The 24,464-nt window shown below is 49.9% G+C and overlaps 1 protein-coding gene across 2 annotated transcripts in view; it reads right to left on the bottom strand.

Annotated features, from left to right (window-relative positions):
- EXD3 (exonuclease 3'-5' domain containing 3) overlaps positions 1 to 24,464 on the bottom strand; it is a gene marked incomplete at its 3' end in the record, with an annotated part of 212,792 nt that overhangs the window by 114,571 nt on the left and 73,757 nt on the right. For both annotated transcript variants that reach the window (XM_082295346.1, XM_082295347.1), the window contains 7 exons: positions 24,296 to 24,435; positions 23,311 to 23,411; positions 18,688 to 18,761; positions 17,464 to 17,502; positions 2,929 to 3,095; positions 1,294 to 1,432; positions 744 to 957 (listed from right to left, as the gene is read on the bottom strand). In XM_082295346.1, coding sequence (XP_082151472.1) covers positions 744 to 957; positions 1,294 to 1,432; positions 2,929 to 3,095; positions 17,464 to 17,502; positions 18,688 to 18,761; positions 23,311 to 23,411; positions 24,296 to 24,435 — 874 coding nt within the window. The remainder of the gene's footprint in view (positions 1 to 743; positions 958 to 1,293; positions 1,433 to 2,928; positions 3,096 to 17,463; positions 17,503 to 18,687; positions 18,762 to 23,310; positions 23,412 to 24,295; positions 24,436 to 24,464) is intronic.

The following is a 24,464-nucleotide window of genomic DNA, read 5'->3' as shown; positions in this document are numbered from 1 at the left end:
CAGCTTACTTAAAATCTGGGAAAGACATTTATGAATTTGCCCCTGAAATCCAGGTTTAGCAGCTCCTGATAAAAGCCTCCAAAAACCACGCATGGTCATTCAGAGATCTCTGATGTCCAGCACAGCAGCTCTGGGACAGGGACAGCACACCCAGAGAGCTCTGCCCACCAGAATTACCTGAGCCACTGAAGGTTGGGTGTCAGCTGGGGCTTAGTATGGAGCTGGGACAACCCCAAGTCTGAGAGGGCAAGTTAAATCAGGAATCTTGGATCTGACCTGAAATGGGGAGATAAAATGGCATGGACCTGTGTCGGGGGGGGGTCAGGCTGAGAGCAGGGAAAGGTTCTTCCCCCAGAGGGTGCTGGGCACTGCCCAGGCTCCCCAGGGAATGGGCACGGCCCCGAGGCTGCCAGAGCTCCAGGAGCGTTTGGACAGCGCTGCCAGGGATGCCCAGGGTGGGGCTGTTGGGGGGTCTGTGCAGGGACAGGAGTTGGACTGGATGATCCCTGTGGTTCCCTTCCAGCTCAGGATTTTCTGTGGTTCCTGATCCTGTATTTCTATCATTCCCAGTTACACTGGTCACTGCTTCCCGGCCTGGCAGTGCCTAAACACCCAGGGCTACAAAAGCTGGTTCCATGGCAAGTGGATTTAGGGAATGACAACACCAAGAGGATCTAGGAATGACAAAGATGACAAAATAGGCTCTGTGCAGCCCCGAGGTGGGGAGGAGAGAGGGGTGTTACCCAGTTTAGTGATGGCTGCGTCTGAATAGAGCATCTGGATGAAACGGGGAAGCTTCTCCTTCTCCCCCTCTGCCTCAGCTTGCTCGAGGAGCCGTGGCAGGTCCAGCAGGAACACCTCATCCTTCAGTGCAAGCTGCAGGAGGGCGACACGAGGCTTCCCCACCATGCCAAAGGACGGCTTCCACTCCATGTCCACACCAACGACCTGCCCAGGCTGCAACACAGACACGTTCTGCACCCAGAGCCTGGCTGTGCCTCAGAGGAGCCTGGAGAGCCTGTCCAGGGCATGAGCATTTCCTGCCCAACACCTGCAGCTCTTTGTGCCAACTGCCACAGACACAGGAACTCTCACAGCACCTGTGTCGCTCACAGGAGCCTTCCCTGGCACGATTCCTAACACCTTCCCCAAACTCGACCAGCCTAAAGGAGCAGCTGTTCTTGGCTTGGGGAGGGAGACACGGCATGCCAGTGGCCACATCCAGCCTGTGTACCAGCCTGACATGGAGCTCCAGCTCCCTGACCCTGCCAGGCCAACCCCTGTAATGCTCACCTGCAGCACCTTCTCCCAGCACTGCAGCGTCTCCTCCCATGTCTGCAGAAAGTGAATCTTTTCCCGCGCAATAGGAAGCTGGTAATAGTCCTTCTTCTTACTGTCCTCATAATTATCTGCTTTTGTGACCTCTTCTGCCCTGCACAGAATCAGATGCAACAATTTTAAGCCATGCAATGGGAGGAAATCCTGGACTGGAGCAAGAGGGGTAAGTTTTACTCCCCTTATTTCACCCTGACCCTCTCTTTCCCCATGACACCCAGCTCCTTCCCAGAGAAAAGAAACTAATCAAAAAGATCCAGCTCCCTTGGACAGATCACACATTTCTGGATAGTCTCTTTCCCACAGAGACTTGAAATGGTTCATTATTTGGGAAACTATTTACCAACCTTATGTTTGGGAGGCTGTGTGCCCAATTTTGCAGCAGAGCAGCTCTCCCTGCACAAACACTCCTTCCCATGGGTTTGTGTGCACGGGGAAGTCAATATTTGTATAAAATATTTAATGAAGGTGTGCAGCCTCAGGTCTCCAGGAATATTCTCACCTGCAAAGCTCAGGAGCCCCGTGTGGTGTGACCAGAGACAGATGATGTCATTTATATGCTGGTGCCACCTTGTTGTGTGCAGTGTGAACTCCCTCTGGGAACTTGTGGCTTTGTTACTCAACAGCCAGGGCAGCCAGACTGTTTTATGGGGTTCCACGGCTCTGCTGACTTTATAGCAGCTACCACAGCAGGTATCATGACTGCATGAGTAAACTGCAGGACAAAGGGGTGTATTCATCTGTCCCAGCTCCTCATGCAGGGCAGAGCACACCCTCACCTGCCTTCCCTCCACAGCACAGGATTCCCACAGCACAGAGATGCAGTGATGGGTTTTATCTCTGGATACACAGTCTGTGGCTCAGCCATGCTCCTGTAACCACTCCTTTGTGTTTTGAGGGCTTATCCCTCATGGAAAAACCTCCTGGCTCCCAACTGGCGGCTGCTGCGGCTTCAGGAGGGAGGAGGAAGAGGAGGGCAGCTCCAGCAGTGCTTTGGAGTGAGGCAGGAGCATGTCCAAGACAGGCAAGAGTTTCCTGTGCTCCAAAAAAGCCAAGGACTCTCTGGAGAAGTGTTTTGAGGGTGATTACATCTGTGTTGTATTTCCTGAGGTGACACAGCGCTTGAACAAGTGCAGATCTGCAGGAGGAGAAAGAGCAGATCCACAAAACCAGGATCCCTGAACATGAAGTGTTCAAGGCCATCTGTGAGACCTTCCCAAAATCATCAGCATTAAAAAAATAACAATTAGGGAAACTTTGAAAGACCTGTAAACTTTGAAAGCCTCAGTAAAATGGATGAATATTTGCACTGTGGATCTGGCAGAGGAAGTGTAAGAACCCCCTGCAGCATGAAGCAATCTCACAGAGCTTCTGTGTATTCAGGATGAGTTTAAAATGCCCCTTTCACAGACACTTCCAGGCTTATGACAAACAAATGCAGCATGTGCAGGGCCACAGCAGGATCCGAGCACATGGAGGAGGCCTTTGCAAACATCTGTCCCCAAGGACGCATCATGGCAGACATTTTAAGCAAGTATACCATCTTTGTATGACAAGCAATCTGCATGGAAAGGCACCAAAGAGGGGATTTACCTGTCCTGGATGTGCAGCTTTTGGAGCTCCTCAGCCACGGCCCGAGGCAGCATCTCGGGGGGCACCTGGCAGCGCCGTGCCCACCGCGCCGCCCCGCACGCGCCGCAGTGCCGGAGCAGCGACTGCACCAGGTGCCCTTGCAGCCAGCGGTTCTCCCCGACTGTGCTCTGCAGGGGCAGGGGGGGAAGGCAGACTGTCAGTGCACCCTCATTGTAAAAACCTTATTCCTTATATCTAGTCTGAATCGCCCCTATTTTAGTTCAAAACCATCAGCTCTTGCTCTGTTGCAACAGGTCCTGCTAAAAACTCTGTCCTCATCTTTTTTATTGGCCCCCTTTAAGTGCTGACAGGTCTCCTTGGAGCCTTCTCTGGGCTGAGCACCCCCAGCTCTCCCTGCCTGTCTCCAGAGCAGAGGGCTCCAGACCCTGGAGCATCTTCTTGGGATGGCTTTCTTAGGACAGACATTCCCTGTCTCTCCAGGGCAGACAGTGGCATGGGGTCTCCTCCATCCTTGGACTCATTTGCACGGATTGTTGGGATCACCAGACATTCATAGGTGACAGGAAGGGCACCTCAGCAAAGCTCTCCTGAGTGGTGCTCAGAGGCAGGAAAAGGCTGACACCCCCCTCCAGCCCCTGCCCCCAGTGCTGTGAGATGGGGGCTCCAGGACCCCCCCAGCACCAGGCACAGCTGCGGGTGGAGCCCGGGCTGTGGGTGCCACCCTGCACTGGAATTCAGCTGTATGAAATGTGCTGTGCCAGTCCCACAGCCAGCTGGGGTGAACCAGGACTGCCTGAAGGAGTTCTTCCCTTTGTGTCTGTTCAAGGCGTCTGTGGAGGTGAGAGCTGGATCACTGCTTTGGGACAAACACACTCTCAGGTGTCATTGTGTCACTCCCCGTGTTGGCACCTGCAAGCAGGGAGGGCACTTTAGGACATTCCCTGCTCCCAGCTGTTCCCTGGAGGAAGGGAATTCGTGCCTTGGCCCACTGCAGAGCCTGGGGGCACCAGCACAAACTCACACTGCCTGTGGTTTAAACCCAAACCCCAGCTGTGGCTGGAGCATGGCACAGTGCCCACCCTGGCACTTGCAAGGGGCAGTGACAGTCCCCATGGTGACAGCTGGATGCACCAGAGCTCTTCTGCCTCGTCCACCTCTGAGAGGTGCAGGTGTGAGAGGAAATACAAGCACAGTGACACCAAGGGTCACACCAGCTCCATGGAGTGGGAGTTCCCCTCCTCCTCCCCAGCCAGCTCCCATGTGCTGCAAACACCCTGGAGCCCCCACAGCCACGTAGCAACTCCTCCTCTCTGACCGATCCCTGGATCTGCCCTGGAAGTTAATATTGTCAAGAAAACTGCTAACACAAGCTGAAACCCTACATGGTGGCCCAGGACCTGCAGCTCTAGGACTGGCACCACAAACGAGAATTTCAGAGGAGTGAAATGCTCAGGTCTGCACTGAAGTCCATCCCCACCCTGCCCAGAGCTCTGTGCTGCCCACCAGCACTGCTCAGGGGCCTGAGCCTGCTCCAGGATGGCAGCACCTTGCTCCCTCTCCCCAGCATGTAGAAACAGCTCCCAGCTGGGTGGGAGGCTGTGGCCATGGGGCCTCATTCCTCACATTCCTTCAGTAACTAAAAGGTGAGAATTTGTCTTCAAAGCAGACCCAGAGATCAGGAAACGAATCTGCTGATGGCCTCAAGGTAAAAAGGAAGCAAAACAGAAAGCCAAGGAGAAAAAACAGAATGACCCCTGCCCAGAGGTGCAGGAGGGGGCAGAGGCTCAGAACAGCTCAGAGGGATCTGGCACCCCAGGTAGCAGCAGCCTGCTCACAAAAACTGCTGCCTCAGCTCTCTGTCTGCACCCCTGGGACTCTGCCAAATGCCAAACCACAGCTCTTCTCATGGATGTGTGGAGGAACAGTTTTACTGCTGTTCCCAAGGGGCTGGGGGTGCAGCAGGAGCCAGGTCAGCAGGGCAGGGGTCCAGCAGCTCCCCAGGGCTCAGGTACAGGAGGGAAGCGAGGCAAGGGGCAGCAGGAAAAGGACAGAACACGGCCTCCTGTTCTTGCTTCTTGCCCTCTACATCTGCCCTGGCCATGCCAGTCCTGACCTTTGTGCCTCTCTCCCCTCTCTGCCTTCTGTGACTGAGCTCAGCCAAGCACTGAACACGTGAAGTGGGGCTGAGTTAAACTCTCCTGCACATCTGCCAAGCCACTTCTCAGAGTCCTTCCCAAAAAGAACATATTTTCTTATTAACATTGCAGAGCAATTCCCTCTTCTTGCTCCCCCTGTGTCCATCCTATTGTCTTCCTGCCTTTTTTCTAGAACACAAACTCTTTGGGGTTGGAGCTCTCTTCAGTTCACCCCGAGTCAATTCTTAATAAATCTCATTGTGGCAGCTTTATTTCTGGAAATAATGAGGTGCAGATTTTTTTAATATTATTCTAATGATAACAGATTTCTTCTTTCAACCACAAAAAACAACTCTGTAAAGAAGGTTAATCTCTCCAGAGATATCCCATCCTGCATTCTGAAACAGAAAATAGCTTTGTTTGTCTTTTTACTGAAAAAAAGAAAAAACCCAACATTGCTCTAAGGGAAAGGCTTCCACCGCAACAGCTCTGCAAGAGGCAAGAATGTGGAAACTTTGGCCCCAGAAGATGTGGGCACAGATGCAGAGAGCAATGTTTCACCAGGGATGACATTTCATGTGCTTTGCTGTCAGTAAAGGAACACTTCTCAGGAGGAACCTGGCACGGTTGTTCTGATCAGCATCAGCGGCACCTCCGAGCAGGAAAGGATCCTATAGACCATGAGGCTTGTTTACATCCCTCTTGGAATTCTAGACATATCATACATTCTTTAATCAATAGGAGCACACAGAAACCCCTGACACCAACAATAACCCATGATTAAAGCTTTCCACAGCGACGGCTGCAGATTCCCTACCCGTAAATCCTGTTTTCACCGCCAAGGCTTCACAGAGCTCACACCAACCACGCAGGGCAAGCTCAGCAATGTCCTGACCGTAACCCACCAACAATTTCCCCATTGGTACCAATAATTTTGAAACCAAATATCCAATATCTCCTTTGGAAGTCACCCTATCCAACCCCAGATCAGTTTTATCTGTATGTGTTAAGCTGCATTTCAGTCCCATCCAATTCTGCCCTTTGCCTCAACATCTTTTCCCAAAGAGGGATGTTATTCACACCACTGACACTGGCTATTTGCGGAGTCAGATTTTAATTTAACTTTTGAATGTCTTGGCCAATTTCCCCTGTTTTCAAGTGCTTCCAGAATCAACAAAAACCCCTCCTGCTAGTGTAGAGAAAATGTCACGGAGAATATTTTAAAGTCAGCAATTTTAAAAGGGGAAAAAGAAATCCAGACTTGAAAAGGACAAATGCCTGTCAGCAGTGGGGGGCACTGACAGCACTGCTGAATTCCCTGTGGTGTGGCAGGCACAGACACCTGAGCTTAAACATTCCCTGAACATCCCATGAACATCCCACTGTGGTACTGTCACTGCTACTTGATTGTATTTGTGCTTGAGGTTTCTGCTTCAAAGTTTCCATCATTTGTGCTGCATGGGGAGATGCTGCAGTGTGACCATCAGATGTCATTGAAGGGAACTCCTGGAATCATAGAATGGTTTGAGTTGGAAGTGACCTTAAAGCCCATCCAGTTCCAAACCCCCTGCCATGGGCAGGGACACCTTCCACTGGCCCAGGCTGCTCCAAGCCCCAATGTCCAGCCTGGCCTTGGGCACTGCCAGGGATCCAGGGGCAGCCCCAGCTGCTCTGGGCACCCTGTGCCAGGGCCTCCCCACCCTCCCAAGGAACAATTCTTTCCCAATATCCCATCTAACCCTGCCCTCCTTCAGCTTAAGGCCCATTCCCCCTTGTCCTGTCAATGTCTGCCAATGTAAAGTGCCTCTCCCTCTTTCCTATAAATCCCTTCGAGTCTCACTAGGCCACAATAAGATCTCCCTGGATGGAGCCTTCTCTTCTTCGGGCTGAACATCCCCAGCTCTCCCAGCCTGGCTCCAGAGCACAGGGGCTCCAGACCATCTCTGGACTCTCCAACAGGTCAGTGCCTTTGTGGTGCTGAGGACCCCACAGCTGGACACAGTGCTCCAGGTGGGGTCTCACAGGTGCAGGGTAGAGGGGGGAAATCCTCTCCTTTGGGTAAAAGATGCCAACTTTCCCCCCACTCCCTTCTGAGCAAGGTTCCCTTGTGAAAGCAGCAGTCACTCAGCCACAGCCACCGCCCACAGCCAGAGCCTGAGAACACCCTGAGAACAGCCTGAGCACCCTGAGAACAGCCTGAGAACAGCCTGAGAACAGTCTAAGCACCCTGAGAACAGCCTGAGAACAGCCTGAGAACAGCCTGAGCACCCTGAGAACAGCCTGAGCACCCTGAGAACAGCCTGAGAACAGCCTGAGAACAGCCTGAGCACCCTGAGAACAGCCTGCTTTCTCATCACTCGAGCTGCTCTCTCGCTCCCAGGCACTGGCCACTGAGATGCGCTGGTTCATGAACTGGAGAAGCACAAAGTGGGCTGCACTGAGAGCCCAGCAGGCCGCCTTTCAGATAGCGATCAGCGCGTCACTGCCAGAGCCACGCTCCCGAGCTCGGGAGCCCATTACCACATCAATGCCGGGGAAGTGGGCTTGATCCTCCTTCAGCGAAGCTTCGGCACTGCGGCTCCCTGGGGCATGTTCACACCACCTCGCCCCTGCTTTGGGAATCAGGACGCTCAGCTTCCCAGCCTCCCCGTGCTCCTCCAAAAGGCAATTCAGAGGAGTCTAACTTAGGATATTACTGAGAGGGCTCAAGGCAAAGGCAACTCTTAAAGTCAGCTTGCTGTACTGGGGCTCCTCACAGGGAGCTGATTGTTCTGGGCGACCTGGAGGAAGCTGCTGGTTTGTGGTGAGCAGCTGAACAATATTGTGTGACAGGATGCATCTGCTCCACGTTCCTGTGTGTCTCACACCACCACGGCCAAGTGGCGGCCAGCAGACTCACACCATACAGCCTGTCTGCTAAAGCTCACCCCCACAGGGGCTTTAGGGGTCCCTTCCAACCCAAACCATGCTGGGATTCCAGGACATGGTCACTGGGTTGGAGCACGTGGAGAGGCTGAGGGAGCAGGGCTGGTTCAGTACAGGGAAGGCCTGGCTGGGTGCAGGGGAATAGAATCCCCTCTTCAATTTTATCAGGGGAGCCATAGAGAAGATGGAGTCAGATCCTCCCACGAATTCCAGCCAGGCCAAAAAGTAAAAATATGGGACAGTGAGAGTGGCTAAACACTGCAACAGGCCCAGAGGGGCACTGGAACCAGGCAGGGCACGGCAACACCTTGTTCCATGAAGCTGGCCCTGCTCTGAGCAGGAGGGCAGAGATGAGCTCGCAGAGAAGAGCTAATTTCAAACTGAAATGAGGCTCTGATTGTGTGATCAGCAGTGCCCTGCATTCCTCAGGCTCGTCTCCACACAGACGGGCGGCTTCTTGCAGCAACTGCTGCTTTAAAGTCCCAAGCACCTCCCGGGCGAAGAACACCCAGGATCTCATTTACCCAGAATACAGGATGGTCCTGATCATGCTCAGCAATACTACACAGAGATCCAAATACATTTCCTGCATTGGGATTCCTTCCAAATTTTTTTAAGGCAGCCCCTGAGGGAAGTAATTAATTTTCAACAGATGAAGTCATCGTGTCTCCAAAATCTGCTCCTGCTGCCACAGATGTGAGCAGGTACAGAGTGGAGGGAAAGAACCAAGGCAGCTTTCAAAGGCAAATCTGGAGAGAGTATTTTCAAAAAACACTGAGCAAGAGGTTGAGACATTTCCTTCAGCACATTGTTGGACATCCTTCATGGGCCCTCATGCAGCTCACAGAGCCACAGAATGAACCTGCTGCTGGCAGCAGCTCCACGGCACAGGGCAGAGACACTTCCCTCCACAGAGATGAAAGGCTCCACACAGGATGTCTCACTGAAGGGAATCTGGCATGACCATTTCCAGTCACTTCAGTAGCTTCAGCAGTGGATATCAATGCTTCTTGTCTGGACAATGCACAAATGGACTGTCCTGAGCTGGGAGGGACGCACAAGGAGCAGAGAGTCCAACCCCTGGCCCTGCACAGACACCCCAACAATCCCTTCACAACTGAAGGTGCAATACTCTACAGGGACATTGCTCCCAAGTGCCCAAGGAACCATCCAGCACAGAATCCCCCAGACACTTCAGGTCAGGCTTCTTGACAAAGAGGGCACCATGGTACCTCTGTGAGATAGCAGAGCTCATCCTGACACTGGATCCCACTCCCCACTGACTGAAAATGCTGTCCTAAAAAATGAGCTTTTACTGCCCAGTTTGCCACCACTGCTGCACAGAAGGTTTCAGGGAAGGGATCTTGTCCCCTTGCTCCTGTCACTGCAGACTTCAGACAGATCCCCAGGGGAAGGCAGCCTGGGGCCGTGCTGGGAGCAGTCAGCAGTGCCACTTGTCTTTGGGGCCACTGATCAATTCCTGGTCTCGTTCAGCAGTGTCAGCATAGCCTGACACTGTGGGGACTTTCCCAGATCAGAACCTCTTATCTGAACCCACAATTAAATTGTTTTCCTCAACTGCATCCCACAGCTCCAGGTATGCTGATACACAAAATCACAATCCACCTGCAACAGGGAATGGCACAGGTGTAGCTCTGCAGTGAGCTGTAGTGTCAGACTAACCCCATTAAAATAACCTTTGTTTGAAAAGTAACTGTATGACTTGCATAAACCCCCCAAAATACAATTCCATAGCAAATAGACTAAGGTAACTTTACCCTACTTGCTTTTTCAGATATAATTTGTTTTCCCTTCTCTTCTGTGTGAAGTCTATCCCGAGGGTCTGTGCTTCCTCCCAAAATCCCCTTCTCACAACCACTGCAGAGGCACCTTCTGAATTCCAGCCTAACCCTGGCCCCAGAGCTGTTGAATATTATTCATCCCAGGGATCAGCAATGGACCAAGGACTTGGTCTGAATACATAAGCCCCAGATTTTTGATATGCTTCCAGATTTCTCACACCTCAGTCCCACGATGGCAGGCTGGAGATATTTTCTGGGAGCGCTCCAGCACTTGGCAAGACTGAAGATGAATGAGGATGGGGAAATTGGCCAAACTCTTTCAGAGCAGAGTAGTGTGTTACTTATCACAGTAGATGCTTTGTCTGAGCCCAGAGACACAGTGCATTGAAGACAAACTGGCAACCCTTATCTTCCCAGTGTATTTTGAAGTAGCATTTATCTCCCTGCCTTTTGTCATCGTGTCACACACACACGAACAAAGTGTCAGGGGCCAGTGGCAAATCCTGCTCTCCAGTTTAAGGAAGTGAAGGCTCCCATCGTGTACTGGGTGACCTGCACTGCTGCTGAGCCTCACTGAGCCTGGGCCTCCTGTGACCAAACATCATTTCTCTGGTCTTTCCAGCCTCAGAAGGTTTTACAATCCTGGCACTTCCATGAATGCTCTACAGAAGTCACCATCCCAGAACTCTACTCTGGTTTGTATCCTGGAGCATGGAAGCCTGCACAAGGAAAACACAGCTCTCTGCTGAGCTCTGGGACTGCCTGAAGGGTGACTGTCCAATCTCAGCATTCCAAAATCCAGCTCAGCAGAAGCGTGTGACATGGGCTGGTGCTGCAGGATCTGTCTGCAGGAATTCCACAGAGTGAGGAGTTCCATGTGCTGCCAGGGCCGGCCTCACTGTGCGGACAGGGACGGAGCCCCGCGGCTCCAGGTCGCCACAGGGCTGCCACAGCTGTAGGTGTGTGGAGGAGTGAAACCACTGCCTCTGTGCTCCTGCTGGGACCTGAACTCACAGGGTGACACCTCACCCGTTTGTCGGGATGTACGAGAGCCGAAGCCACCCCGACGCCTTCCCCCAGGGTTTGGAGCCCTGGCATCAACCAGCGTGCAATTAACCCACCAGTAACTCCAGTAAGTGTTCCCATACCCAGTCACATACATAATGAGAACCCATAGACTCAATTTAGGAAAAAAGTCTCCTCTTTTCTGTTTAGGAAAGTCTTCAAAGTAAATAAGCAGAAATCCTGACAATGGAAATACTTGCTCAGGAGCACAAACTCTTCCCATCATTAGTGTATGGAAGAGATGCCCACAGGACAAACATGGGTTACCACTGATTTCTGTTTTGTTGTGCCCAAAGCTCCCTGGCTCAGAGCCAAAGCAATAATCAGTATCCGTGCAGGATCTCTCCCAAAAGCAAAGCTTGGCAGTAGATTTTTCTCTCCTTTAATCTCTTTTGGTACACTTCAGCTCCTGGTGGTTTTTGTTCTGAAGGAGAAATGCTTGAGAGGGTTGACTGAATGAACTCTGAAATTCACACCCTGGCAAATTGGACTGATTTCCTAAATCCATAATTACAACATTCCTCAGAGATATGCATTCTTTCAGAGCGAACAAGGGAAGATTAGTTTCCTGTTTCTTCCCATTTACATGACTTCTCCATCAAGAGGAACTTTTTTTGTTTCTAAACAATCCTCTGTTTATGTGGTTCTCTTCTTGGCAGGGAACTGGGGAACTAATCTTGCCTAAAAGTATAATACAGCCAAACTATCAATTGCCAGCAGCCTGATTATCTGTGTGCAAGGCAGCTGATTTGCACAGGCTTTAGAAGCCAATATCTATCAGTGAGCACTCAGAGACCGATCGATTACAGAGGGTTTAAATAATCTGGGATGATTATGGAATGACTGGATCATTTTACTGCTGGCTGGGTAAGAAGGGCAGAGAGGATCTGTGTGTGTGTGTGAGGCTGAAAACTTCAGTGACACTGGGCAAACAGAGCCCCCACGCCTGCACAGCCCCAGCTCACAGCAACTCCCACGGCGCGAGGGCATCCTGGGGCTCCTGCTGCAGGTGAGAACTGCTCCCACCTGCAAACAGAGGATGTGCAGAGCCCTGTTGTTTGGTTTGTTTTGGTTTTTATCAGTGAACCCATCCTCTCTTTCTGTGCTACCCTGGGAAGCACCAAGCTCCATGTCCCATCTTTCCCCCTGCCTTTCCCTATTTGGCTGCACAGGCCAACGTCAGGGCTCTTGACAGGGTTCCCTTGGTCCTGGAGCAACAGGAACGTGAGGATTTGCCTGTTAGAAGTGAGCCTGTCCTCATTTTCACTCTGTGGGATACAAACAGGAGCTGGGGTTGTTCAGCTGGGAGAAGAGAAGGCTCTGGGGAGACCTTGTTGTGGCCATTTGGTACCTGAAGGGAGCTTATAGAAAAGACAGAGAGTGACTTTATACAGAGGCAGACAGCGACAGGGTGAGGGGGAGCAGTTTTAAACTGGCAGAAGGGAGATTTTCACTAGATATTGGGGAGAAATTCTTCCCTTTGAGGGTGGGGAGGCCCTGGCACAGGGGGCCCAGAGCAGCTGGGGCTGCCCCTGGATCCCTGGCAGTGCCCAAGGCCAGGCTGGACACTGGGGCTTGGAGCAGCCTGGGCCAGTGGGAGGTGTCCCTGCCATGGCAGGGGTGGAATAAGACGTTCTTTAAAGTCCCTTCCAACTCAAACCAGTGTGGGATACTGTGACTTTAACCCTGTAGCTGCTGCAGTTTGCAGTCAGTAACAGGTATCCTGGACACTACTCCTGATAGTGATTTCACGACCTGGTATGTTCCACACATTCCCATAAGGTTTTGCATGATCATCATTCCTGTATAGTTTCCTACTCCTAGGATGCTTTTCCCACTTGGCAGAACTAAACCTCCCCCAGCACACCCCAGTGGAGCTGAACAGCTCGCTGATGCTCTTAACTCCTTAATCTAACCCTGACCTCTCAACCCACAGCCATAAGCCAATTAGATCTTCTTTATACCATACCAAATCTCCTCCTGATGAAGCTGTGCTGCCGAGTGAATGCCTGCTAGTGACAGAAATGTAATTACAGTGCTTAGCAGCACGCTGGCCCTGGCTGGTGGCAGGGGGCTAAGGTCAGAATGCATCTCTAACACACCAAAACAATTTAAAGGAGATTTTTTCCCCCCAGTGTGTTCTCTGCAGTTTCCTCTCTTCACTCTCCAGTACTTCATTCGTTTGCACAGTAAGGTTATTTGGCCATCAGTTTTAAGACTGAGGTCCTAAGCTTTCCAAGGATCCCTTGCCAATCCCTCCCTGAAGCAGAATCAGACACCCAGCTCCTGTCAATCCCCAGCTTGGCCCTGTAAATCCACACTTCAGTAAATGGGAGCTGATTTTCCAAAGTTATTGAACAAACACATCTTACATCACTCCAGAGAAATTTTTGGCTGACTTTTAAAATTATTTTGGACATTTTTGACAATTTGGTAGATTGGACAGCAAATGATGGCAGCTTGTCTTGGCTCCTTTGTACCTACTGTAATATTACACCAGAATTCATCAGCATCTTTGTGCTTAACCACAATTTATTTATCTAGCAATGGCTGGATTTGTTGTAAATAAAACTACCACAATTACACCAGCCCTCCAGGTCTTACAGAGAATTAACACAGCCTCAGCCATGCAGGAAGGAGCTGGAAGTATTTACATTTAACTGTACACGTCATCCTTTGATAGACTCTCCTTTAGCTGGGGAGGCACAGAACACGCTGCATGTTTGGCTTTTCCCGTGTGCTTCTCCCACAGCAGCTGGGGCTTTGTTCCATGCAAAGTTCCCCTTCCTTTTAGCCCAGCAGTGCAAACTTCATTAGCACAGGTGCACATTCGCCTGCTCTCCAGCCCGAGAGCAGAACGCAGCTGCAGAACTGAACCACAGGGTCACGGAATCGGAATATCCTGAGCTGGAAGGGAACCACAGGATCATCGAGTCAAACTCCTGGAATTACAGGATGCTGCTCCTGAGACAGGCACAGATGTGCCTGTTCTCTGCACCAGCCCCATCAGTCATCCTTTTGCTTTCCAGGAACTCTGGTGTTATTTCAGCTTCCAATCAATATATGACCCCACTGACAAACTGAACTGAAAAATGGAAGGAGATTGATACTTTGCCTCCCACTTTTCCGCCTACTACAAACTCTAGTTTGTCCATGGTTTAATATTCCCTTTAAACCATGTTGTGGCTGTGTGTTCTCCCCAGAGACCTCCAACAAGAATAGTGAATCCAAAGAAAATGGCACAGGGAAAAAGCAGGAGTGTCAAAGCACCCCCACTGAGCTCCTGTCAGTCCCTGAACAGGGGACAAAATGCAGGGACAGGAATGGAAGGAGAAATGGGAGCAACAAGTTGACACTGGGGGAAGAAAGGCTGCCACTTCTGACCTGAAACAAAGCAATTCCCCCAGTCCTGACTTCCCAAGAGAGACAGCAGACCTCAAACCTGTGACTAGTCCAGGTATAAATACCAGCTGTTCTGCAAAGGGGAAAAGGAAAAGAAAAATCAAACCTCTTTTTTGCAATGGCAGCTGTTAGGGAGCTGCTTAAAGCTGTGGAAAGATAAATGGAATTCTTTTGCAGATGGTTGAACTGGCAGATTGCAGGCAAAACCAGATCAGGAGCAGCTCCTGCATATTCACACACACCCCCATACTGGGAGCTACTGGGCTCCAGTGGCTCAGCACCTCAGCACAAGCACCATGAGCAGCAGCACTGGTGGAACCATGATCATTTATTTCAGCTGATGATTCCTTCCTGAGACTTCTAAGGCCAGAGGGAGCAAAACGATCACCCACTGGTTTAATTTCCTGCTGAAGAAGTCTGTAAGTACTAACAGGGGACTCCACACATCAGCTGGTTAAACTCGTTTGGGTTTCCACCTTCCAGGAAAAGAGCCAGTCTGGATTTGACATTTGAGTGATGAAATCCATCCCATCCCTGAATAAACACTTCACTCCAACCAGAGGGAAAGATGATTTTGTGTGCAGCCTTCTACTGAGAGACATGTCAGTTATTAATCACCTCTGGAGCATCATTCCCATCTGCACTGCACACACTGCTTCACTCCCTGTGGATATTTAGTTCCTCACACTGCAGAGATGTTGCTCAAAACAACTGGAACGTTTCCCTTAAGTCAGGGGTTCCAGGGAAGGACACTGGATGTGGGTATTTGCAAAGTGGTCTTTTTGACTCCTTGTCCTTATTCAAGACTCCCCAGAGCATGAGTCCTGGCCACAAAAAAAAAACTTTGAAAAAATAAATTGCATTCTGCCCTTCAAATTCCCCCTAAAAATTCCCTCCTTGAGTGTAACAGCTATTACATTTTATTCCAGAGGTAGCTGAGTTTTAATTGAGGTCAAAATGGTCCTGTACAGAAAGAATCTTGGCATCAGCCACTGTCATTTAGAAATTAACTGGTCACATAAATAAGACTACATCAACTCCTTGCTGCAGTATAAAGTAATTTACACCTATTAAGTACCAGGAATTGTTAAAGTTTTTCCAATGTATTGCACAGAAAGAAGGGCAGATTTCTGAATTTTATCTGAAAGCAGCATAACAACCCTTGAACTGTAGTGGAACTGGAGTTCTGCATTTCCTAGGAATTACCAGCATCTGACCCCTGCTCACCCAGAGAAGGAGCTGGCACAGTGCTTGATTTTCATGGTCAGAAATTTTAAAATAAATAAGTTATCTCACTGTCCCAACTGGAGGAGGACAGAGATCAGCTGCAGGCTCTGCCTGTGCAGAACACGGGAAACAGCTACCCCCAGGGCCCATCTCTGCATCCCCACAAGCCCAGAAGAGCCTGAGGAGCTGCACAACAGGGGCCTGAGGAAAATGAGGGCACTTTTCTGGGAGGTGCATCCCTGTACCCTCCTCTCAAACCACACACCAAGGTCAGAGTAGTCTCAACCAGTGCAGTCAGGGAATGGTAGAATGGTGAGGGGGCACTGGATGGGCTTTAAGGTCCCTCCCAACCCAAACCAGACTGTGATCCTGTGATTCTCTGAAGCTCTGAGTGAACTTTGAACCTTTTAAAACCAATAAAGTCCTGAACAACCTTAGGTTTTGCACTGAAAACCAAAACTTGCTCCAAGATCCTTCCTTTATTCCCTCTTTCCCCTGCGAGCAGCAGCCACCAGCCTGCACAGGTTGTTATTTCAGCTTCCTGCAGATGCACAGGTACAGATTCCCATCGCTTTCAAGTGATGCCAGAGACAGGGATCTCTGATAGCACCGAGCCAGGCTGATAACAGGCAAGTTTCAGCACCACTCGGCTGGTAATTACACAGTTGTGAAAAATACATCAGTTGGCAACAAGCAGGAAATACAAAGTTTGCAGTCCTTTGGAAAGCAAAGACAACCCTCTGCCCCAGTGCAGGATGCAGCTCTGTGCTCTCAGGGCTTGCCAGGCACCACACGTGCACTTCCCAGAGATATCCTGAGCCTGCTGCGTCCAAAGAGGGAGACAGGGGAGCTTCATCCCACACTCCACCATCAACAGAAACCCCTTCCCCACACACACCAAAGCACATCCCCAAGTGAGAACCGTGGAATCTCCTGAGTGGAAGAAACCCTAAGGATCATTGTGTCCAGCCCCTGGCGCTGCACAGGAGAACCCAGCAGTCCTGCTGCTTTGCTGGTGTGTCCAAACAGTGCCTGAGCCCTCAGATCCCTGAGCTCATCAGCCTGGCCCACGACCCCTCAGAGTCCACACCGACCCTTCAGATGGATTTTCAGAAATCCCTAAAGGCTGCAGAATTCAGCCTGAGAGGGGTTCCAGAACAGGAGCAAATGCACAATGAGGCTGCAATTCCATAGGGGAATCATGGACACATAAATAACCACTACTGTGTACCACCATGGAATTTTTGCTGTGTCATTGCCACATTTGTATTTTTTGTAGGATCAGGCTAAACCACGATTGCCTGAACTCTTTTGTTTACACATCAAGAAACACCCACCCCGCTCCCTTCTCCCCGTGCTGTTAAAATGACTTGTGTCCCGTGGCACAAGACAGAGACATCACAACATCAAACAGTCACCTGCTGAAAATGGTCACAGCATGCACAGGGAATCTAACTTTTACCCCAGTTTCCTCATACACCTTGCTAGCTGCTGAAGAACAGCCTCTTTTCCCCCTTCCTCATCATTAATCAGTGTAAATACTTGTAGTGTTCACTTACAAGTAAGTGCAGGAAAGTAAAAGAATGTACTTGATAATCTTATCTAAATCACAGAACCACAGAGCCATGGGATATCCTGAGCTGGAAGGGACCCACAAGGATCATTGAGCCCAACTCCTGGCCCTGCACAGACAGCCCAGCAATCGCCCCCCCCACCCCCGCGCATCTCTGAGAGTGTTGTCCAAACGTTCTAGCTTGGCTCCAGCCAAGCTAAAGCATTTTCAAAGACATAAAAGGAATTACAATATAAGTGTTCTCCCCTGCCCTTCCCTGCATTTACAGTTTTGCTTCCGAAGTGTTGAGAAAGTGCAGAACTGTGATAGCAGGACTACAATAGCCAGAGCTGGATATGCTGAACATCTTAAAATAACCTCCAAGCAAATAACCCTGCAAAAGCAGGAGAGGGAAATCCACACTCACCTGAATGTGGTCTGCCCAATTCTCCTCAGTCATGGTTTTCTGAAAAAACAACACCACTCCTGAGCCATCTTAGGAAAGGGAGGATGTTCCACACAGCAAACTAGAAATGAACACCCCGTTGTCCCCACTGGCATCACCTGAGACCAAGGAATGCACCCGAGCACATGGGGCACCTCAGCTCCTCAGTGTCTCCACCTGGGGCATGGCAGAACAACACAGCTTGGAGGGGGAATGCAGGGAACTCTCACACCACAGCACAGAAAGCATAAAAATCCATATGCAGCTTGTCCCCAGACTGTTCACCTCTCCAGGCAGCCCATGGCAGGGATCTCGGGGATCATCTGCAAGGCTGAGCCTTCAGAATATAAAAATACAGTTTTTCTCAACAGCCAAATCATGAAAAATCCTCTGGAATCGTGAGGTCTTGGAAATGAAGCTGATAAGTTCATATTCCCATTCTAATGCACTTCAGAGCCAAACCTGGGGAGAAGGTCGGGATGGGACCTGCTCTCCACTCTGCCAAGAACTGCACGAGACCCACCATGAGTCTCCCCCCAGAGCTGGCAGAGGGGAACAGGGAGTGTCAGAGCCACTTGTATGGAAAGGTACAAGAGCAAACAGGGAGTAAGAGCCTCAAAGAAAACAGCTTTGAGATATCCAAGCATGTAATTTAAATATTAGTGAGATAAAGAAGCCATTTAACCAGAGCTCAGGCACAGCTGAGAATGGTAAACAGAGAGCACCAAAGAGCTCTCAGAAGGGACTGTGTCCAGAAACAGCTGCCAAATGTACCTTAATGGAAGTAACTGGCCAGCTTGAACACTTTAAATCAAGCAAATTCTCCAAAACAAAGGAAGTGGAAGGCCAGAGAGAGCAGAACACCAGATCACGAATCCATTTCCCTCTGCTAAACAAATACACCTGGAGAAATGCTCTCTGCTCTCTCTGTGGATGACCAAGCTCCCCACAGTGATGTCATCCAACACTACAGCTCAGAGATGCAGGAGGCTGAAGTGCTCCATCCTCCCCAGCTCCTCTGGCAGCGGGTTTGGCAGGCAGCAGAGACAGATCAGAGCCTTCCTGATGGACTGGGAGGGCTTGGGAGCAGAACTTGTAAAAAAACTTGATCATAAACTGTTGACACATTTTGATTATCTCAATTAAGTTATTCAAAATGTAAATGTAACAAAAATCCTCATTCCACGCACATAACACAGCACGTACCTCAACAAATCTCTTGTAAAAGAGGTAATTCAGGGTTCTCAAGTGCCGCTGATTGATGACATTAGGGCAGAGAGCTGAAAGAAGGAAAAAGACATTTAAGTACACAGCATTTCCTGGAAGTTTTACTGTCTAGATATTACACTTTTCCTCCCCCAGTGTCAGATTGGGTTTGTGGAAGGCAGGATGCCCTCACACTTGGAACAATGAGGGACAGACTCACACATTGTCAGCTTATCTCAACTATAAACTGTTATTTACACTTTCATCCGTGATTAGCAATGCTAATTCTCGGGTCTGATATCTCTGCCTCCACCACCCCTGAGCGATAAGATCCACTCCCTGGTTCAATATGCTCCACAGTCAATGACTTCACACCTTTAATTAGGCAGCATCCCCACATGGGCACCACCTCAGTCTCTGGAGGCTGCATTCTTTCGGGTTTAATTGGACCCTGTGCTGTTAATTCATTGAAGCAGTTGTGAACAGCTCACTCAGGATGTAAACTTGTGGCTGAAGTTTATCCGATAAAACACAGATCCATGAAAGAGACTCCACATCCACACAAAGAGGGTGGGGAATATTGTTCTGCTGAGCTAGCAAGCCACAGTTGTTGTTATTATTTTTATTGCTGTCATCTTCATTAGATATGGCTCATTACAACTGCAAAACCCAAGATCTTCACACAGCACCTTGTTTTGAAATCCAGTGCAGGGAGAGATAAAGGCAGGAGATAAAAGACACGCACTGGCATTAGCACAGGTATCTGTCAGCTCCTGCTGGATGCCGAGGTGCCTGTACAGGGAAAGGCTTCACCAAAGCCTTCCTTGGGGTCTCAGTGGCTAAAACCACCTCACTGGGAGCCAGAAGGAGCAGGACCAGCAACAAGAAACAGTCACAGAGAACAGGAACGGGAAAATTCTCTGTAGCCTCCCTTGAATTAGCACCCTCAGGGAGAAACTGATTCCTTATCCCTCTCCATGCCCCACATAGGGCATGCCCGAGGACTAAAACCCACGAGAACAAAGAGTGATCCCTGGATACCAGAGCCTGGGATCAGAGGGGTATGGATTTATGTCCCACTGGTTGCAGCTGCTCCTCAGAGTGCCCTGAAGCATCACCTCAGAACCTAAACGTTTCCATCTCAAACAGAAGGTTAAAGCTGGTATTTGTAAGTTAATCTTCCACAGTGTGACAACAGATCCTTCCCCTCAAAGCATCTGAGGAAATTACTGCAATTATCATGCAGGATATTGCACCAGTAAATATGGTGATCTTTCCTATGGATATTATCCCAATATCTGGAGGAGAAATCATCAGCTCATGGAAAGAAACACTCTCTAAAGAATGCAAGATCAACGTAAAAATTAGTAACACCACCACCTGACTTGAAGTTTTCAAAGCACTTCAGACAGAACCATGGCATGACCCCTCCAGACCACCCAAAAGATCCACTGAACAGCTTCTTCTTTGAGCTTCTGAAGGAAATATCCAGCTGTGGCTCACCTGTGCAGATGTGGGGCCAGCTGTGGCTCACCTGTGCAGATGTGGCCGAGCACTGCCAGCTGTGGCTCACCTGTGCAGATGTGGCCGAGCCCAGCCAGCTGTGGCTCACCTGTGCAGATGTGGCCGAGCGCAGCGCTCTCCTGCCCTCTGCTGCCCCGCAGCGCTGCGCTCCCGGCAGCGCGGGGCCGGCCGGGGGCGGTCACACGGACGGAAATCCCACGTTAAACCAGACGGACAACTGGGTGCTCAAGCGAGGGGAACATTGCTCTTGGGTCACGTTAAAAACCTTTGGAAGCCCATGGCAAGCACTCGCTCACAGCGCTCAGAGCTGGAGGTGCTCGTGTGTCCCTGCCCCGGCACAGCCTCACCGCCATCGGGGCTCTCAGGTGCCACCTCTCTCGCCTCTGTCACTCTGCTCTCACCTCCCTCACTGGCACGGAGGCACTAAGCCCAACAGATGAGGCTGTTACACTTCCCAGAGCAGGATCCTTTCTACCTCAAACTTGTTAATTGTCAATGAAAAACATCAACTGAGCTCTCTGTGTGTCCTGCCAAACCACAGCAGAGAACAGACTCAACCATGTCAGCCCTGGGAAGGGGCTGTTGCCTCACCTCTGAGATCTGTTTTGACTGAAGCTTGCATTTGTAAAGTCGATCTCACAGGGTCTCCAAAGACTGTTAAGTAATTAGCTTGGAAAAGCTACAGGCTCGTTAACTCAGAGCACACTGACCCAGGTGTGAGGAAAGACTCAATAAACCTCAATTTCCTCAATCACACACCACTTTTGCCCAACTTCTTCCTTCCCCAATAAGGGTAATTAAATGAAATCCACACACAGTTTATTGGGACACCTTTGGGACTCAGCAGAAAATCTCCCACTTCCATGCCCTGTTTGGGAGTTAACAGGAACACAGCTCTGAAAAAGAACAGGACTAATCTAAGAGGATGACTTTTTTTTTCCCCTGAGGTGTGAGATCTTTTTTATACTGGGCCACTCCTCCTATCTGGCTCTGAAATTTAGGGCTGGCAGTTCCCAGGAGTGTTCCAGATCTCAGTTGCTGATGGACACCTCAGCCTTGCTTGGCAGCCAGTGAGATTTACTGTGAGTGGGCAAGAGTGAGCTCAGGGAGTGCAATCTCCAAGTTGATTTGGAACTGCAAGAACTGAGTCACACATTGCCTTCTCATACCCAGAAACCCCATCCTCCTCCAGCCCTTCTCACCAAAGCCACTTCCCTCCCTGCTGCTGCTCTCAGGCTCTCACAGTGAGTGGGAGCCACAGGGAGGAGGAGACCGAAAGCAGCCGCAGCATCAGACAAGCCCAGGTGAGGTGACAAGAAGTGTGAGCTCTGCCTCACCACCAGCTTCTGGGGGTTTATCAGAACAAGATAAACAAGTGTTTCTTTTATCTGTATGTTTTGCCCAGCCTGCTGACTTTTTGTGTACTTTTTCCTCCCAGTCAGACTTGCTTCCACTAAAGAATGGAGAAAGAACACCCAGAAATTCAGCAAAAGGGAGGGAGAGATGGAAAGACAAAGAAATTCCAGCCAATTCAGTTGCAGCACAACCCACACTAAGGCAGCAATTCTTCTGCAGGTATCCATCCCCTTTCAAAGCACTTCAAAGGGGACTGACAGCCACAGTTCAGCAATGTGTGAATTCCTGCTCACAATTACACGTGGCACGATGTAAAAAATAAACCCCAACTGTCCTGTATGGGGCTGGGGCAATCATCCAGCACTGGCCTTAGCTGGAGTCCAAACCAGTTGCCAGCATTCCCTCTCGCACCAGCAGAGCTGGGCAGCCCTCCTGAGCAAGGACCTGCCCTGCACTGCAGACACTGCAGTTTACATGGGAGAAAGGTCTGGAAGTACACCTGTCTGGAAGGAATGGGATCTGTATTTACCTCAAGGAACCTCCTCACCAGTGAATATCTGGCCATTATTACCAGCAGCTACAGTATCTGAAAGCATCACCAGCTCGAAGCATGCTGCATCCCACAGAGCACACCTGAGCCCCACATGTGCTCCTCTCCCAGATTTTTCTTTTCTTTTACTATCATTTCTCAGGATTTTGCATGTGAACAGTTATATCATTTCACCTCCACCATTGTATCATCCTGTGGTGGAGCTTTCATAAGGAAGGGGAACAACTCATTTCTCTTTACAGATCATCAAAGACAACACAGCCGACTGAATGCCCAACGTTGTCAAGGAGGGAAAACTACTGAAAACTAATGAACTCCTGGGAAGCTTTTAATTTCTAAATAAACCATCCCCATATGTCTCAGCTTTCCCACCAACGTGCTGGGTTTAATTATATCCACTTTTCCTCCAATGAGAGTTTGCAGGGTTTGTTAACTTTTGAACACCAGTCTGAAGATGGGAAGATTAATATGCAGTAGTGTTTGTGACAGGTGTAATAAGCCCTCAATTTGTGGTTAGAAAACTCTTTTCAGTCCAAGAAAAGAGAATTGCAAACCTTGGGTTGATGATGGGAACCTCTGCAGGGTAAAAGCTAACGGTACACCTAAAGGGCTCTGGTGCAAGGCCCCAAAGAGAAGGAAAAATCAACAGTCCCTGCTAAGAACCAAAGCAAAGCAGATTTTGTTAGAGCTGCTGGTGAAGTGATGGAAAGTGTGCCACTTCTCTTGCAAAGCTGCAAGAGCCTTAAAATTCACCCCCACCAACCCTAGTTTATGCAAAGAACACAAAGGGCTGAAGCTCCTGCTTCCCAAGGGTTATCTCCTCCCAGCTGACACACCCGCAGCTCAAGAAAACAGATCCCCAGTGAATAATGACTGGCCTCCTATGTGAGAGGAATGGAGTCATAACTCAGAGCTGACCATGGTGTGTTTATGCAGAGCCATGCTGAGGTCAGGATTTATTTCAGATCATGGCAGAAGCAGTCTATTAGTCGCCAGCACTTCATTCTTCGACAGCACAAAGTGATAATTCCCATAACTTACCAGCTTTGTTTTTCAATATCATTAATTAAACCCTGAAATTCCCCAGGATAAATGACAGCAGAGATACCTTGATGAACATGGAAGAAGACAAATTGACTCTGCCTGTTCTTTATTACTGAGATAACTCCACAGTATGTTGCAATATCCCATACCTGGGTCAACGTTGAATCTCTCCAGGAGCCTGAAGACCAGCTTGCTGAGCACTCTGCGGTTAAATTTTTCTGGTTTGTACCTGGACAGGCCTTGATATGGTCTGTAACAACACCAGAAAGACACACCTGTGGCAAAAGGATGCTTCCCAAATAGCAGCTATTTAACAGCAGAGGGACTGGGGTTTGCTGGATGTTGGTAAGGGCAGGCCCTGCCTTCCCCAAGGTACAGTGAAAAGTCAACAGCGCAACCACACAAATTTCAGTCGATGACTTGAAGCAAGTCCAGAGGCTCATTCTAAAGAAAGCGAGCAACTCCTTTTCATCTCTTTTACAGAGCTGACAGCAACTATTGCAGCTACAGCCTGACTCTGACTGTGCTGCTGGCTCTGAGTGACAGGAGTTACTTGAGTGAGAGGCAGCTCAGAATGAAAGCACACACCACGGGTTGATGAGCACAGGAAGGTTAACCACCTGCACCTCTTGTTCTTCTGCCACTTCATCACAGTGTTATCTTCCTGCCAAACCTGCACAACCGATACTGAAAGTCACCCTTGTCTGCAGCAAAGCACGAGGGGCCGATTGCTCCAACCTCCATGGGAAGCTTTGATACTGCTCTGCTGCTGGGGTGTCCTGCACAGGTTTCATCTGCACTCCTGGCAGGAATGGAGCATCTGTCAATAGCAAGGATTACTCTGTCCTACAGGCTGGGGTGTTGGACAAGGCTTTGGCACAGCCACCAGAATTTTCCCTTTTTCAGCCAAAAAGTCAATATATTGCAGTCCCTTATGTTGGGACATGATCACAGCCAGCCAGCCAGCCAGGGGACAGACACAGCCAGAGCCAGGGGACAGACACACTGTGCTCTGATCCCAGCACAGCCAGGGGACAGACACGCTGTGCTCTGATCCCAACACATCCAGGGACAGACACGCTGTGCTCTGGCAGCACCTTGGCCCCAGCTGTTCAGCAGGACAAGTGTTTCTACCTTGTGATGTCTCTGATATTGAAGCTGGGGTCACACCACATGTCCAGGGTCTGCAAGAGCTTCCTCTGGAGCTCGGGATATTCTCCCACATAATCTTCCACCAGGTTAGCTTTATCCTGGAGCAGCAGTGGGGTGCACATCTAGGAGAAGAAATTACAATGAAAGCACT

The sequence above is a fragment of the Coloeus monedula genome, assembly GCF_965178545.1.
Source record: "Coloeus monedula genome assembly, chromosome: 21".
Taxonomy (NCBI): domain Eukaryota; kingdom Metazoa; phylum Chordata; class Aves; order Passeriformes; family Corvidae; genus Coloeus; species Coloeus monedula.
This window is presented reverse-complemented; position numbering and strand designations above follow the sequence as displayed.